Raw genomic sequence first — 16,978 nt, forward strand, 5'->3', positions numbered from 1 at the left:
GCTGAGATACTCCTTTCATCTCATGATGTGGGGAATGCTGCATCAGTACTTGATTACCTTAAAAGAGGCTGAGCTATAAAAATAAAACTGTATTTACAATTAAAAAAGAATAAAAATCTGACAATCTAGTTGCAAATGTACCAGTATGATATAAGAAGGTACAAAGTCCTAAAAATGTATAAATAGATTTTCTCATATCCCCCTTCTTCAGCTGAGATTCTTTGGCTTTCTTAGAACTCTGACAAAATGGATCCCTTCTGAATACCATATTCCTCAGGTTGCATTCACTAAAGGAAAGTCTATTTTATTGCAACATTTTATCTTTTATAGTCATTTTTCTTTCTGAAGACCTCCAGGTGTTCCAGATAAATATAATAATTCTCCCTGAAGCATATGTATTTCATCCTTATGCACAGAATAGTCTGATCGTCATAGGAATATTAATTCCTTTGATATTCATTTGTCTTTGTTTTAGATAAGGTGATTTCTCTTCTAGTTCAAAGAGAAGATATACAACTCTGTTTCAGCTTCTCCCTCTTTTGTGACAGTGTGAAGTGTTTCACACTGAATCTTATTATAGGTGTCCATTGCCACTTAAAAATAGGTGCAAAAATCTTAGGTCAAATGATTGTAGGTTTGAGCTATTAATTATTGATATGAGAAGAAACAAAACTACAGAAATTAACTGACTTGGACTGAAAACTAGTTCATGGTAATCTTTCTCTGATGTGTTGTAAGACTATATTGTATTAGCTTAGCAAAGTGCTCAATAAATTTAACTTCATTATCACTCTGAAAAAGGGAAGTGCTCTATTTTACAATGAGATAAGTTGATTTCTGCAGTTAGTTGATAGTCTGTACTAGATAAGAACATCAGCCTGTTCTCTAGATTTCACTCCACATCCTCTAATTGTCTCAGGGCAGTACATTTTTCAGGATGTTCATGGAGAAGGCACTGCATCCCATTAATGAGAGTGAACTAAGTATTAAAATCCAGTAGTTCAACTTAACTGAGAACTGCAGTAGCAAACAAAATAAGTAAATCATGCAGTATACTTATAACCAGAAACACTGCAATTGTTTATGAAAAGGCAAGGCATTACGAGCTATAACACTTAGGGATGTCCATCCTTACTTCAAAATTTTCGTATCACTTCTGCAATGCAACATTGCACTTGCTTAACTGCAAGGCAAGAGGAATTTTAAAAGAGGGATCTTGACCAGGGATAAACTTCTGTAAGAACGGTAAGGGAGCTTCTCAGTACCCTTAAATCTTTCAGACTTAGTGATTTTAAAGCTCTTATTTAATCCGTGTGGCTTAGTGAACCATTCTCAGCCAGAGCAAAACGGCAGAGGCATGAGGAACTCATGGTGTAACACTACAGCATGATTTTCCCACTGCCAGTGCCTTTAGACTTGGAAGCAGTGCAGGAGGAGCGTGAATGCCAGCTACGTGGGCGGCTGGCTCTGCTGGAGTCTGGGACCAGGCATTTGACCAGCCAAGCTCCCAGTGCAAAGCACAGCAACCCAGGAGGTGCTGTACCCACACTGGGCAGCTCAAAGATTAGGTGTGAGATTGCAGGCTCAGTGCAGGGGACTGGAAGAATTCATACAAGAGAGCTACCAGGGTAGCAAGTTTTGCAACCCCTGTAATTTGAGTTGCTGGAAAACATGAGAAATGAGGAGCAGAGCTACAGAGTTGTGCTGCTTTAGGCAGTTTGGGGATTCTTTTCCCCCCTCTTCTGTCTGTTTTGTTATGCTTCACCATTCTTGTTTCATGAAAGTTTTGTGATAGTGTTTCAATATCTGTGACAGATATGATAAACACAGAGTCAGGATATGACCAATAAATTCTTCAAAAAATTCAGTAGAAGCAGTTGCATGAAAAAATAATCTTGATTTAACTTCTTCAAGCCTTTTTTAGTATACTGAATTAAAATGATTTCTACATGTTTAGCTCAATACCAATTTCAGATTAAAATCATCTTTTATATTAACATTTCAATTTTTAAAAACTTGGTATTATACTTCAGTTTCTGCTTAGGGTTTAATTTCATGACCAGTACTGTTCAAGATGTAAGAGACTTCAGTTCCTTTGTGTTTTATCCGCTTTCTTTTATTTATGGTGGCATGTAGACAATTTTACCAGTATACCTTCCCATTTTTCTTTCCAACTTTAGCACTTAACAAGTACTAGTACAGAAGCTGAAGCAATATTCCTTCTCCTCTATTTTAGGTGTTTTCTTTTATTACTTTTGTTTTCTGAATGAATACCACTTCATATCTTCCTTCACATTTTGAGGTGTCATTAAAGTCTAATAACATTTGTTTTATACTACATTATCTAACAAAAAAAATGCATGTGCATTAAAATTGGAGCTGACTAGGAAAAGTATATAAAAATGTAAAGAGAATGTAAAATATAAATGTAAATATATATAATTCTAAGTGTAAATAAAATGCAGTAACAAACAAAATAAATATGTTGAGGGGGGGAAAAAATAATTCCCCTGTCTCCTTCAGCAACATTTTTCAAAGGAAGGCCTATTTATCTCTAGCTAGTGTCTGTACAAATTAGCCAGAGTCCCGTTGTCCATTTTGCTTGAACAACCACAGTTAAAATGTGCAAGGTTTAATTTTTATGCCTGTGGCTTAGTAATTGATGCTAAAACAGTTTAAATCAGCAAGAATGAAAGTGTTAACTTTTTTTAGTCAAGATGGTGTTTGTTTGGCTAATGTTGATTTTTAACAAACTGGAAAACTTGGTGGGTTGAAGAGACTTGAAAAAATATATATTCTACCTGTAGCATATTGTTTGGATGGCAGGAAAATTTCAGTACTTACTAAGTGGCATACAAGGCAGCATAAGGTCCTGTTGGATTAAGCAAATTCTGTTTGCTTTCATGATTAGAAGATGCTAATTGGGTAGTGTGTGTAGTTTTATTTTGTACTGTATTGAATTCAATATTCAAAACTCGGGAACACGGACCATAAAATGACATTTCCTAAGAACGACTTTCTTCTTTCTCTCTCTCTCTTTCTCTCTCTCTCTCTTTCTTTCTCTCTCTCTCTCTCTCTCTCTTTCTTTCTTTCTCTCTCTCTCTCTCTCTCTCTCTTTCTTTCTTTCTCTCTCTCTCTCTCTCTATTTTTCTCTCTTTCTCTCTTTCTCTCTTCCTGCCTCCCTCCCTCCCTTCCTCCCTTCCTTTCCAGCTCTGGTGTCAGTACTATAGTTCAGATGCAGTAGGTTTAGAGCAGGTTAAAACTGAAGTCGAATTTGTTGCTGTTTGGCCAATCTGCAGAGTTCCAAGCTGGGGGCAGAACTTGCTTTATTTCATGGTTCAGTATTGACCATTTCATATGCAAGATCCAAAAGTAGAGTAGACAAACTGTTAACTCAGGGTTGATTTTATATATTAATTTCCAAACTGTGTTAGTAAATATAAATATAAATAAAAATGCTAATAAGGGTATTAAAAAATGTGTACCTGGGCCATTTTGTGTATTTTTTAAATATTACAATTTGACAAGTCTCACAGACTTTTGCAGAAAGCTCTACAGACAAGAACCCAAAGCCCAAGGTATTTCATAGGAATCAAAAAGATGTGAAAGTTTACTGAACAATGTATTCTGGTGAGATACATTCTCACTATCTATAGTGAGAAATTTTGAGATCTATAAAATTTATCCTGAGGCAAGTCAAACCAGGAAAGATTGTGATGTGCTTTGTTTTGCATTAATTATATTTTTGTAATAAAAAGCTCTGATCATAGGCCAACACCTCATTACGCTATTTACGAATCTGTAGCGAAATGACAGGATGCCAGCTCATTTCACTTAGGAACTCAATTCTAGGCTAATTCTACCTAACAGCAGCTCTAATTCGAGCTAGGCAGTAAGGGATGTTAATAAATGGTTTGGCACATATGTGTGAACTTTTCCTACCAGGTAAGTATCTGTACTCATTTTTGTCAAGTATAAAGGGCATTTAAAGAGCATGGTTACTATATGTCAAACATATCTGCATAGTTTCTGAATAGTGAATTGTATTAAATTAAATTTCTGATGTTGCTATGACCCTGACATTTTCAGGCAATTTAAGTATTACAGTTTGTCAGTATATTAATGTATTTTTATAAATGGAAGAAAGTCCACATACATGTGAAGTCCACATTTTAATACTCTTTTCTGCTAAAAACACCTAGTACCTATTCTCAAAAATAGCAGAATAAAGCGTGGTCACATTTTATTTATTTGTAACAATAGCCCTTATTCCTAAATATGTCCAGAAAGACATTAGCTTTTTGTGTAGATAGCATATTTGTATAGATGGCACTCCAAAGGCAAGTGATTGTTTGAGCAGGGTGTTTATGATGTAGTTATGATTACAGAATCAAGAAGAAGCTTCAAAGTATTTTGATATTACTTTAGAGAAATCCATTACATTCAAAATACACAAATATCAAGGTAAGAGAAATGGGTAGGAGCTGTCTGAATGTTTGTTTTGGGGAGAAGGAAATCATGTTATTAAAATATTCACTGATAATGGTGCTTGGGGGAATGTGCAGATAAATGTTTATTCCCAAGCCAAGCTATTAATTTTCTGTTCAGTGTGCAAAATGGATCATAGGTTGCCATAGTGAATTTTCCCCATACTAACCTGATACTCGGAGTCTTGAATGAGCTTAGCAAGGAACAGGAGCTGCCATAAATGTGAAGGCTGTATTGTGTCTGACCTTTCCTTTTATTGGTTTCTTTTGTTTCCTCTGTGTTGTTTTTTTGTTTGTTTGTTTGTTTGTTTGTTTTTTTTCTTTTGCTTTCTTTATGTTTTGTTTGTTTGCTTGTTTGTTTTTATAATCTAAAGAATAAGGATTTTTGTCAAAAAACTTAGATGGTGTGACTGGAACAATCGTGATTATGCTTTTGTGAAACTTCATAAAAATTTAGGAGAGAGAAGAAGAGTTCTAAAAAGAGCTCTTTATGCAGCCAATATTCAAACATTGTTCAATTTTTCAGTTTTGTTTTAGGCAATGTTATGGGTCCCATGTCGTTTTCCTTCCAGAAGTGTGTAACTTTATGTCTTTGCTCATACTAAATTCTCAACAGTTCCTGCATCCCATTAATTTGAAAGTGTTTTTTATTTACTGTTTATAAAAGGAAAAAAAAAGAATAACAAGCATCTCTTACAAAAAGTAGAAAGTGAAATGTAATAGGACAATACACAGCCAAAGATCACCCACTATTACTTGTCATGGTGGTGGCTGCAAAAGCAAACTGCCAAGCATAATGTCCATCACACTTATTTCCTTGCCAAAGTGACTGGCAAAGGAAGGAGAGAGATTGTCCATAATCCATATCAATAGTCTGTGTCAGCTAAATCAAATCAAATAATGCTGTTCTTTTAATATCTGAAGCACATCTGTGAGGAGAGGAATGTCCACATCCAGTCCCTGTGTGGGGCTGTTCTCTCCTTTGGTAACCTCAGTGCTGTGCTCTAACATTTTAGGCTGCACCTTAATGTACTGTGTTCAGTTTTGGGTCCCTCAGTACAAGAAGAACATCAAGGCCCAGGAGGATGTCCAGAGAAGGGCTACAAAGCTGGTGAAGGGCCTGGAACACAAGTCCTGTGAGGAGTGGCTGAGGGAATTGGGGTTGTTTTTTTTTTTTTTCTGGAGAACAGGAGGCTCAGGCGAGACCTTATTGCTCTCTACAGCTGCCTGAAAGGAAGATGTGGGGAGCTGGGGGTCAGCCCCTTCTCACAGGTAACTAGTGATAGGACTAGAGGGAATGGCCTCGAGTTGTGCCAGGGGAGGTTTAGGTTGGAAAAGAGGAGACATTTCTTCTCAGAAAGAGCAGTCAGGCACTGGAACAGGTTGCCCATGGAGGTGGTGAAGTCTCTGTCCCTGGGGGCGTTCAAGGAAAGGTTGGACATGGTGCTTAGGGACATGGTTTAGTGGGTGATAATTGGTAGGGGTATGGTTGGGCCGGATGATATTGGAAGTCTTTTCCAACCCTAATGATTCTGTAAAAATTGAGCTGCATGGAGAGTCTGTGCTCCCCACTACAGCCCCCGAGTTCAGCTGTGGTCAGATCCCACCTTAAAGCCTTGCCTAACTTCACACCTGGTCAGTGTGTTAATGTCTGTCTTGTGAAGCCATACATAGCACCCCTTAAACCTTTGCTGCTACAGAAGTAAGCAGCTAGCTCTTAAGGAACTTGTTTGAGCCTGTGCTGTGCAATGGAAAGGCCGCTCGTTTTGTTCCTTGTGTGCTGCCTGGCACAAAGTGTTACTTTTCACAGTGCCTGACCAGTGCAGGGGAAAGTTGCTTGCCTTGCTCCAGCCATGTTATCCTTACACAGTGCATCCCTCTTCGGGGAGGGAGAGCCCTGCCCTTCCCCGAGAGCTCCTGCTGGGAGCAGCTTTGGGAAGCAGCAGGCAGGAAGCCCATGGGAGGGACAGAGGCTGGGGCAAACCTGAGGGGAACCTGAAGTTCACCTGAAGGGTGGAGGTTACTCTCAGCCATCATGTAGAAGTGACAGCAAAAAGGGAATTTTCCTTCGGGCCCAGAAGCAGCCGTGTGTGTCTTGAACACAGAGCACTGGTGGATTCACTCAGATTGTTCAAAAGCAAGACTAGGGGAAAGGACCATCCATGCAAGGACAGAGTGGGGAGGGGAGATTTATCTATTTAATATACCTTACCCAGCATGTCACAGATCTACTGAAGTGATTGCCATGTTCTAATTTAGTATTATGTGTTCTAGTAAAACCTGGTCTTAAAACCAGTCAGTCTTTTAAAAATCTGTTTTTCTATATGAAGAAAAGGTCAGGCCTCAAGACTCTGGAGAAAGCAAGAAGCCATCACAATATGAAACATGTTTTATTGACTGGTAAGGAACAAGGCAAATGTTCAGGCTAGAGGCCATCATTTATTTTTTTTTATGACCTCTAATAATAAAAAAAAAGAGGGAAGATTCTCTCGGAAAAATCTCTTTCCATGAACTTAACTAATTTTTAACCCCATTTAGTCCTACAGCACTCACAACATCCTATGGCGGAGTTCCACAGTTTAATTTTGAGTTTTGTGAAAAGTACACCCTCTAGCTTGCTTTCATCATGGCACTGATTTATGTAATTTCTTGTCCTTTTGATCCTGTACTGTAAGAAACTGTGAAAGCTCTTCTTTATTCATCTGCACACTACCCTGTTCTAACTCTCCTTGATGGTGGGTTTTCCTGTGTAAAGATTCCTGATCTATATAGTCAACTTTCTGTTCAGAAACTCACACATACTGTGATCCTTATGGTTTTTGCATATTGTGAAATTCTGCTAGATCTCTTCTCAGGATTTTGTTTTTGCTATCCTGAGTAACTTAGCAAGCGCTGAGCCACTTGTGAATAAGCTGAAGAGCACAGACCCTAATACAGATTGCTTGGAGACTTTCCAGGACCTCTCCATACTGAGAAAGTTCACTATTTATTCCCAATTCTTGCTGCTTCTATTTTAACCGTTCTCTTAGTTTATTGAAGGCTTTCCTTGCTATCCCAGGGTGACTGAGTTACCTTAGACTCCTTTAGCATAGAAACTTGTTAAAAGCCTTTTGGAAATCAAAGAGTATGTGCCAAGGCATCCTTTTCCCAATGTTCAGTGTTCCTCTTGAGAGTTACAATTTTCTTTTTCAGAAACCAGCTAGGCTATTTCTCAGTAAATTATGTTCCTATATGTACCTAGTGATGCTGTTCTTTGATGTGTGCTTAAATGGTTTGTATGGAATGGAACAGGGACTTACTGGCCTGTAGTTTCTTCTTGCATTCCCCAGCTTGGTCCCCCTTTCCCAAATCATACAAAGCAAAGAACAACCAACCAACCAGCCAAGCAGCAAACCAAACAAAAAGAAACCCAACAACCAACTAAACAAAAATCCCCAAAATTCACATCTTCCATTCCTGTGGTTTGGATGCCATTTGGAGTGATGACCATAGTAATTTTGCTGACCACATGTTCAGCAATTCCCATTACAACTTTTGGTCAAACGCTGTTTGGTGTTTCTTCTTTGCTACTGTTCGCTTTGTTAATTTTTAATTTTAAGTCTGTTTCTAGCGATGTTTCAAATGGAAACAGATCTCCCACTAAAAAGAGTTTCTGGCATGGGAACTTACCAGAGATCCTCTATGTTAATTTTTTATTTGGAGAGCTCATTTATATTTCCTTTTAGAACCCTATCTCTTTGAATACTCCCTTTATACTTTGATGGTGTATTAGTCCTACCTTTCTGGCAGGCTTCCCATTCCTGCTGGGTTTTAAAAAGCATTTAGTGCTCATCATTATGCTTTTAGAAAGTTGTTACTAAAGATCTTTTATTTTTCTTTATCTGGCCTGCTTTATTGGGTTTTCACTACCAACATTTGTATTATTTTCTATTTTCCTTTGTTTGGACTTCAACTTCTAAAGGATATCTTCTTAGCCATTATAAATATTTTTTAGCTTGCTATTTAAACACCTCAGATTTGTGGGGCTCCAGAGTCTTTTACCTTCTTCTTATTGTTTTTGTTTGTTTGTTTGTTTGTTTTTTGTGTGTGTTTTTTTTAAGTCTCTGATAGCTTGTGTAAAGTATTCATATGCATGGGCTTTGCCCTTTTGGATGTTCATTTGAATGTGCTTTAAGAAAATCCCTTTATTTTTATATAGTGCACTTGTATGAAATTATTACCTCAGTGACTTCTTTTACATCTGTAGGTATCTAAACCTGACTTTAGGAACGAGTCCTCTGCAGTGCTAAGGAACAGGCCAAGACTTGCTTCTTGTCATTTCTTATCTCACTTAGGTGGCTCAGGTCATGCCCTCTTCCACTGTTACAGTATTTTCATCTTGAGTAGTCTCTCAGGTCCCTATCAGAATGTGGCAATGTCTTTCATCATCATGGACAGTCCTAGCAGTACTTTTTTTCCTGTTTTGGTATAAAATGTAAATCCACGGACATGAAATTTATTACAAACCTATGGACTCTTACCTGTTGTATGGCCCCAGAAGCAAGTAAACGTGACCTGGTATGACTAGGAAACAGTCCCAGTAGCGTGGCCCAGTCCATAAACTCTCAGTAGCAACATTTGGGGTGGATTGCTTAAGCATTATAACATCTGTCAGCACACTGTGTCAGTGTTACTTGTTTAGGTGGCTAGATATGCATACCAATTTATCGTGTGGGGTATTTTCAGTGCCCCTAGTGTGATTCCCATTCTTAGTAGGTCCTTAGGCAGCTTTGAATCATGATTAATGGTACTAGATATCTTTTGAGCAGGGAAGTAGTAAACTTAAAAGTAGATTTTTCAAAGCTTCCTTGTTTGCTATTCCCTATGTCCTGTGTTCATCTATAAAAAATAAGCACCTGATTAAAATTAGACAAGTCCACATTTTGCTGAGGTCTCACGGTGCCTATGGTGCTGTCTGTATGTCCAAAATTCTATGAGTATATTTTAAAAAGTCAGTTCTGCTTATTTTGCTGTCACTTCTTTTCACATTGAGTGTTATTTGATAGAATTTCATTATGAGGAAAAAAAAAAAGGAGACCAGGAGGGTTCTTCAGCAGTAGGCTTAAAGTATATTAAAAATCTTTCACAGCAACATAATGCTTTTGAAAACTGATTACAAAGACAACAAGCATAAGAGCTGTGTGCATTTTTCTCTTTTGTAGATACCTGGACCTGTCTACAATTTCACTGGCTGTATACAAGTCATAGAAATCAATAATGTGGGACCTTTCAACATCTCTAATGCTGTGAGAAGAAATAATATTGACAATTGCAGGTAAACTACCCTCTGTGCCTATTCAAGTCAGAAGAAACTGTGTTGATTTTGCTTTCTTCCTTAAGTGGTGTGACCATTCTAGATAATTTCTACAATGATCAGAGAAAAAAAAATATTATATAGATGGATATTGTGCTTTCTTGCTTGCTTCTTAACCCTTTTCATTATGGAAGATGCTTTTTCAGAATAATTCAATTAAACTTGACAGCTTATTTAGAGTGAGCTTTCACCCGCTGGCTGCTGAAACATAAGACCAATGAGATCTGCTTTGTCCAATCTGTGTCTGTAACATCTACAGGGATCTGGGCAGGAAGGAGAAGGTTTCTAAGCAAATTCAATTTAGTTCCTTTTTAATCTTGAGTAATTTAGAATACTATATTATCTGTTATATTATAATCTATAGAATTATAAGCCAAGATGTATTGCAGTTTGTATTGATTTTGATACTTTTCTTCATGTTTAGTCAATTGGAGTAGAATATGGCTGATGCTGTAGAGCATCAATAAAAAAGATTTCTTTATTTGAATCAGAACTCAGTGACCAGAACCAGAACTTGCTGGGGGTCACCCAGCTGGAAAGCAGCTCTGCAGAAAAGGACGTAGGAGTCCTGGCAGACACCAAGCTGAACATGAGTCAGCAGTGTGCCCTTGCCACTAGGAAGGTTAATGATATTCTTGGCTGCATTAGGCAAGGTATTGCCAGCATGCCAGGAGAAGTGATCCTTCCCCTCTACTCAGCATTGGTGAGGCTGCACCTGGAGTGCTGTGTCCAGTTTGGGGCCTTGCAGTGCAAGAGAGACATGGGCATACTGGGAAGAGTCCACTGTAGGGCCACACAGATGCTGAAGGCACTATGAGGAAAGGCTGAGCAAGCTGGGGCTGTTCAGGCTGGAGAAGAGGAGGCTAAGAGAGGATCTTACCCATGTCTGTAAATATCTGAAGGGAGAATGCAAAGAAGACTGAGCCAGGATCTGTTCAGTGGTGCCCTGTGCCAGGACAAGAGGCAACAGGCACAAACTGGAACACAGGAGGTGCCATCTGAACATCAGGAAACCCTTCTGTACTGTGTGGGTGACTGAGCGCTGGCACAGGTTGCCCTGAGAAATTGTGGAGTCTCCTCCTTGGAGGTATTCAAAAGCTGTCTGGGCACAATGCTGGTTAATGTGCTCCAGGGGACCCTGCCTGAGCAGGGAGGTGGGACCAGATGATCTCCAGAGGTCCCTTCCAACCTCAACCATTCTGTGATCCTCTGACTGCAGTCTAGGGCCTGTTTCTTGCAAATACTTGCTGTGAATATATAACAAATTAGGTGAGTAAAAAAAATCATAGTTTGTAGATGAAGTTTGAAAATAGTTTTATGCATAAAAGGATGCTGGAAAGGAAGCTGGGCCTACTGAGTCACCTATCCTGGACAATGTGTTTCTTTTCCCTCCCTGCTTGTTCCAGAATGCTGCAGATGAGCCTAACAGTGTCCAGCCCCATGCAGCCCACACAGAGCTGGTTCCATCCTGGTCTGAATTGCAGCTCTTCCAGTCTGTGAACACCTGGGAAGATGAATTCATAGCCTGAATTTCCCTGCGTGGTGTGGTTGTCCCATAGGAGCAGACTGCAGGGAAGCCTGGCAAGCATACTCCTGTCTAATTCTCTGCCCTGTGACAAATGGATTTTGTATCTGCCCACATATGGCAGCTTGCATTGTCCCTTGCTCTTCACTTTAGGTATACACAGTGTGCATCCTGACTGCCACCAATCTTAACACATAAATTCTGCTTCCCAGAAGGTGTCCAGAAAGCCCTGCTACCATTCTCTTTTTGCAGGATGGGCCTCCTGGGAAGAGATGTTTTTCTTGAGAAGGAAGGGGAAAGTGCTTGAAGAAAGTTACTTAAATAGGGCAATACTTGTTGCAAATATGAGAAACTGGTGAATGCTACAAATCCTGGTGTAGTTACACAGGATTTGCAGAATTCATATGGTTCTGTTGATGCAATATTGCTACACTTGGAGCTGCCTGGCAGTAACAGAGTACTCTATAATGTGACAGACAAAGCACTCCAATTTCCTCGGGTAATAACATCCCTGTATTTGTCTTCCAGTGGCACTGAGTGTTTCTGTTCTTGCTGTAGTCATTTTTCTTTCATTGATCTTCTATCTATCATTGCCCATTTTCAGATTTTTACTCATTTTGAATGCCCCTGCTTTTGCAAACTTAGCCACACTCTCATCCATTTAACCTACTGGAGTTTTTACTTCTTGGTGCCCCCACAGCACGGACTGCTTCATTATTGTGGTGTAGAAGGTCAGCCAAAGGGAGACATGCAGAAACTTCCTAAAGTGGATGGGCTTGTGAGTAAATTTTAAGCTTATGAATTTTTAATAGGTTTGAAATTTACTTAAATGTTCTGCCATTTTTTTTAACTAGATCTATTTGAATTTTAAAATACCAAAAGGTTGAGCTAATATGTGCACAGAATATTGAGAGCTTTCAAAAACAACTTTTAGATACAGTTCATTAACCTTTTCAAAACTATTGGCATCACTACTTCAGCAGTGTTGATGCTTTTCATAGGATATTATATACTTTATTGTTTATCTCAGGAGATTAATGCAATTTACATTACTTTAAAAAAAATAAGAATTAAGAAATGTAAAAAGTGAAGCCATAACTTTAATTTCACTGGCATATATATCTGACTACCTGCTTTCTAAAGTACCCAAAATATACAGGGCAAGAATGCTGTTTGGTCTTCCAGCTTTTCTTTTTTAATGCAAATGTCATATACTGCAAAGGAGGGAGAACTATTTTAACTTGGTAGAACTAAATGGAGATGGGGGCGACATGACAATTTCCTTTTATGTAATTTCAGAAGGTGCTAAATTCTGCTTAAATTCAAGAGGATGATTGGTAAAGGCAGCACTGGGCTATTGGAAATGATCAAAGACCTTAAAACGTGCAGTAATCCTGATCATTCTATAAAATATACCATTTCTGGATATGTGCAGAAGCACCAAGGTTTCAAGAGTGAGGCTGTAACACGGTTAATCTTCAGGGTCACAGCCCAGATCCTTCTCCTCAGCACAGGTCTCAACACAGCACCAGAAGAGCTATCATTCCACAAACTGGGTGTCAGTGAAAGGCTGGAGATGGTGCAGATCAATTTGATCTGTAATAGATGAGTGAGGATTTCTTCTCAGTTTGGGGATATTTGATTTCTTCCCAGACGTGGATTCCACCTCAGTCTGGGGATATTTGAATCACAGTCCACAATTTAGAAAGGGAAGCAGTGCCCAGGGCTAGTGAGAGAAAACAAAGCTAGTGGTTGTACTTCTCAAGGGAAAACAGTTAAGGTTTGTGCTCCCCAAATGACATAATTCATTACAATATCAAAAAGGGCTTGGCCTTCTAAAGGAGCTCTGGATATGAGTTAATTTTTAGTAGGGAAGGCCATGGATTAAGAGAAGGACGAGAACTTGAAGCGTTGGTGCTATGGAGTAGATCTAGGGAACCTCCTGCTCTGCTGAAAGGGGTCATTTCACAACGCTGTGGAAAAGAGCGAGCTTGACACAGTTTGGTCTCAAATCCTTTGTGTTCAGCAAAGTTTCTGGGCTGGGATGGAATAGCCGCTAGAGATCAAGTTATGGAGCATTAGTGCAGACAGTTGGCAGGTTATGCATTATTCTGAGATTGGCCTTCAGAACAAGCATACCCTTTGTTTCTCAGCTGAACCAGTAAGGGGGGTGCTGTGGTCATTCTGCTCTGAATTCCTCAAGTAGCATGCAGACTGCTCATGCTCCTTGGTTTCCAGTAGTGCAGACTCCTCTTCCATCTTGCTGTAGCATAGAACCTCTCCTGGAAAGAGTCCAGCGGAGGGCCACAAAATGATACGGGGCCTGGAGCATCTTCCCTATGAGGAATGGCTGAGGGACCCGGGTCTGTTCAGCCTGGAGAAAAGAAGACTGAGAGGGGATCTCATCAATGTGTATAAATACCAGAGGTGTGGGAGACAGGGCAACCTCTTCTCAGTGGTTTGTGGAGACAGGACAAGGGCCACAAAATGGAGCACAGGAAGTTCCACACCAACATGCAAAAGAACTTCTTAACGGTGAGGGTGACGGAGCACTGGGACAGGCTGCCCAGGGAGGTTGTGGAGTCTCCTTCTCTGGAGATATTCAAGGCCCGTCTGGACGCCTGCTCTAAGAAACCTGCTTTGGCAGGGGGGTTGGACCCAATGATCTCTCGAGGTCCCTTCCAACCCCTACAGTTCAGTGATTCTGTGAGAACAGAGAAAGGAAACGTGGGAACCTGCTGCCAACACAGCCTGTTACAGCCCAGAGTTCGCCACAGCACATGGTACCGTGGGGAGCAGCGAACAGCTGCGAGGGATGGATTGCACTGAGAGCTCATCAGAGCTCCCTTCCATAAGATGTAACTGAGGTGAATTAGGAAATGGCAGAATAATGGTATGGGCAGGAGAATGAACGTAAGCTTGACTCTCCTGAGAGCACATTTGCAGCCCTAAAAGTCCTCTGAGCTATGTGCTTTTGCTTTCAGGAAAGGTTATAATAGAACCATATCAATTAGCAAAGGTCAGCCTCCAATAGGTAGTTTTCCAGAATTACAGTAGACGATGTACTTATCTAAATCTTAGCGAAGTTTATTTTAAGATTACGTTTAAACTATTCCTGTCTCAGAGCTATGAATATACGGGCAATTTTGAAAGAGATTATATAATGCCCAACAATTGAAAATAACAGATCTCTGATGAGATTCTGTTAAGAAACAAAATCTTTTTTTCTTTCCTTTTTCTGAAGCAAGTGAGGTACGTGGGATGTGTTAATGCACTATAACGGTTCTGTAAGTGTTTCAGAAAATGTTGCTGGAATAGATTTGCTGGAAAAATGATTACCACTTTCAGGTGGAGTTCAGATGACAGATATAAATGAAGCTTTGATTCCCGGTATTAAATGCTGGTGTTTACTGCAGCTCACTTCTCGTTTAGTGTCTAAGAGTTAGGAATACTTTATATTCCTGTGTTTACTGCATATAGTAAATTCAAAGGTTCCAAACAAACACACAATATATAAAACATATACATACATATACACATACATGTATGTATATATGACAATTAGTCTTTTTTAAAAAAATAAAAATCCTAACTCAAAACAACACTGCTTGCTGCTTTCCTAAGAGGAGTCCTGATGATGAGTGTAAATGTACAAGGCTGATTTGACCTTGCAGACAGGAGCTAACTAGTTGAGTTCATCACTGCCTATAGCAGGCATTTTTGGATTTATTTTTTTTTAAGACTTTATTTTGCTGTTAATTTATCTTAAGATGTTTTTTTTTTTCAGGGTAAAACTGAGCTTCATTTCAGCAAGGACTCCAATTGCTATGTGCATTTAGGGAAGAGGCTCTTGCATGTGCATTACCCAAGTTCCATTCCATCAAGAGGATTGATGGGTTTCCTAATGTATTGCAATTTTCTCAGAAGCTACACAATATATTTTGGTGTTCTCTAGATGTTTTCAGTAAGCCCTCAGTTCCACTTTATCCTTAGTTATCCACTTCCCAGCAAGTTCTAAATCCCCATCCTTATGTGAGCACTCCCCTTTCCATTCTTTAGTTTTCTGCGATACATTTAAAAACATCTCAACAGACCCCTAACAGCTCTGTGAAATTCATTCTCCTGTGCAATTCCTCATTGTGTCTCTTCCTCTGTGGAACTCCCTGCTTTTTAAGAATATTACAGAACTTTCACAACCCAATGCATCTGACACCAGCTTTCTGAGGGGGTTGATTTCCATCTTCAGAATGAATGACATACTTAGGAAAGGGGAAGGCTGGGACCACTGAAAATTCTTTTTCAGTTGGGTGTGAAAGTCAAAAAGTTACCATTTCACACCTCAAAAAGGAAAAGTGCTGCGTTGGTACCTACTGCATAAAGTCCGTAGTAAGAACCCATACAAGACTTAAGTAAGGTTAAAGGTTTTCTTCATATTAATCCATCTAAGCTGAAGAACTTAAATTCAATCAAATGTACAAGCTGGTGGCACTAAGCTCTTTTGTCTACTTACATCTTAGTTTATGAATAAGTGCAAGATGCTATGAGAAGCATTGAGCTTCTGTTACATGTATATGTGAAAAAGTGATTATTCAGACTTTAAGTTATATTCTTTCTCAGCATGAGTAGATATGTTTGTATTTTCATTAACAATTTGGAACTATGTGCTTTAACTCTGAAAAAGCAAAATGTATATAATGCTCTACAACACTGTAGAAGAAAATGATGAAGTGAGTAGTACTGATACTGAGATTTATTTAACAGGTTTTCTGTATTTTTTGTGGTTAGCACAGATTGGTCTAAAATGTTCATGAAATACAGAATTGAAGATAAAGCTTGAGAAATATTGATTTGTATTCATCACATATATGGTGCTTGATATGTTAGTAGCAATTCTGTGCAATTTTAACATAGAGAGTGATAACAAATGTTTGTTCTTCTTTATGCATTTTTGTTACTTTTTTCTCTCTTATTTGTTGCTTTTGATGGCTGATAACCATTTTTGTGTGCTACTGATTGTCCCTTACTCTTCTTCCAGTGCCTGATTTGCTTTTATATACTTTCATCCTCTTTGCTTGATTTGTCCTTTCTGATTACCCTCATCTTTCATTACATTTGTTTTCAATGTTTGCTTTTCCTTTGTGAGTCTTGCTGTCCTGTGCGATTTCTTTCCTATGTGGATGTGTGATTTCTGGGTATTTTTCTGTTTTACCTTTTTTTTTTTTTTTTACCTCCTTTGGCATTCTTGTTCAGATGATGACTTTTCACTGATGCAGAAGTCAATGTTGGGTGGAAAAAAGGTGGAAGAGAGAGAGAGAGAGAAGTGACAGAGATAATCTACCTACTGCTATAAACCTCAATATCACTATAAATTCTTTTGTAAGCCTTTAGCTCAGTCTTTTGTAGAATTCTCTGGAAATTGTTTGTGCTAAATATATGCAGGTGAGATAATGTGTCTTTATAAAGATTACATTTTTCTCCTTATTTCTGGAAAAGGCATCCTCTCACCAGCATAACACAAAACTAACACCAATTTTTTTAGGCCAGCTCTCCATCCTGAAAGATTAATAGCAATTTTTGGAACTGTTTATGTTTACCTTTCTTACCTTTCTGCCA

General features: G+C 38.9%; 1 protein-coding gene across 3 annotated transcripts in view; it reads left to right on the forward strand.

Annotated features, from left to right (window-relative positions):
• EYS (eyes shut homolog) overlaps nt 1-16,978 on the forward strand; it is a 723,774-nt gene that overhangs the window by 476,092 nt on the left and 230,704 nt on the right. For all 3 annotated transcript variants that reach the window (XM_084512624.1, XM_084512623.1, XM_084512622.1), the window contains one exon: nt 9,689-9,801. In XM_084512624.1, coding sequence (XP_084368750.1) covers nt 9,689-9,801 — 113 coding nt within the window. The remainder of the gene's footprint in view (nt 1-9,688; nt 9,802-16,978) is intronic.

The sequence above is a fragment of the Aythya ferina genome (assembly GCF_964211825.1).
Source record: "Aythya ferina genome assembly, chromosome: 3".
Lineage (NCBI taxonomy): Eukaryota > Metazoa > Chordata > Aves > Anseriformes > Anatidae > Aythya > Aythya ferina.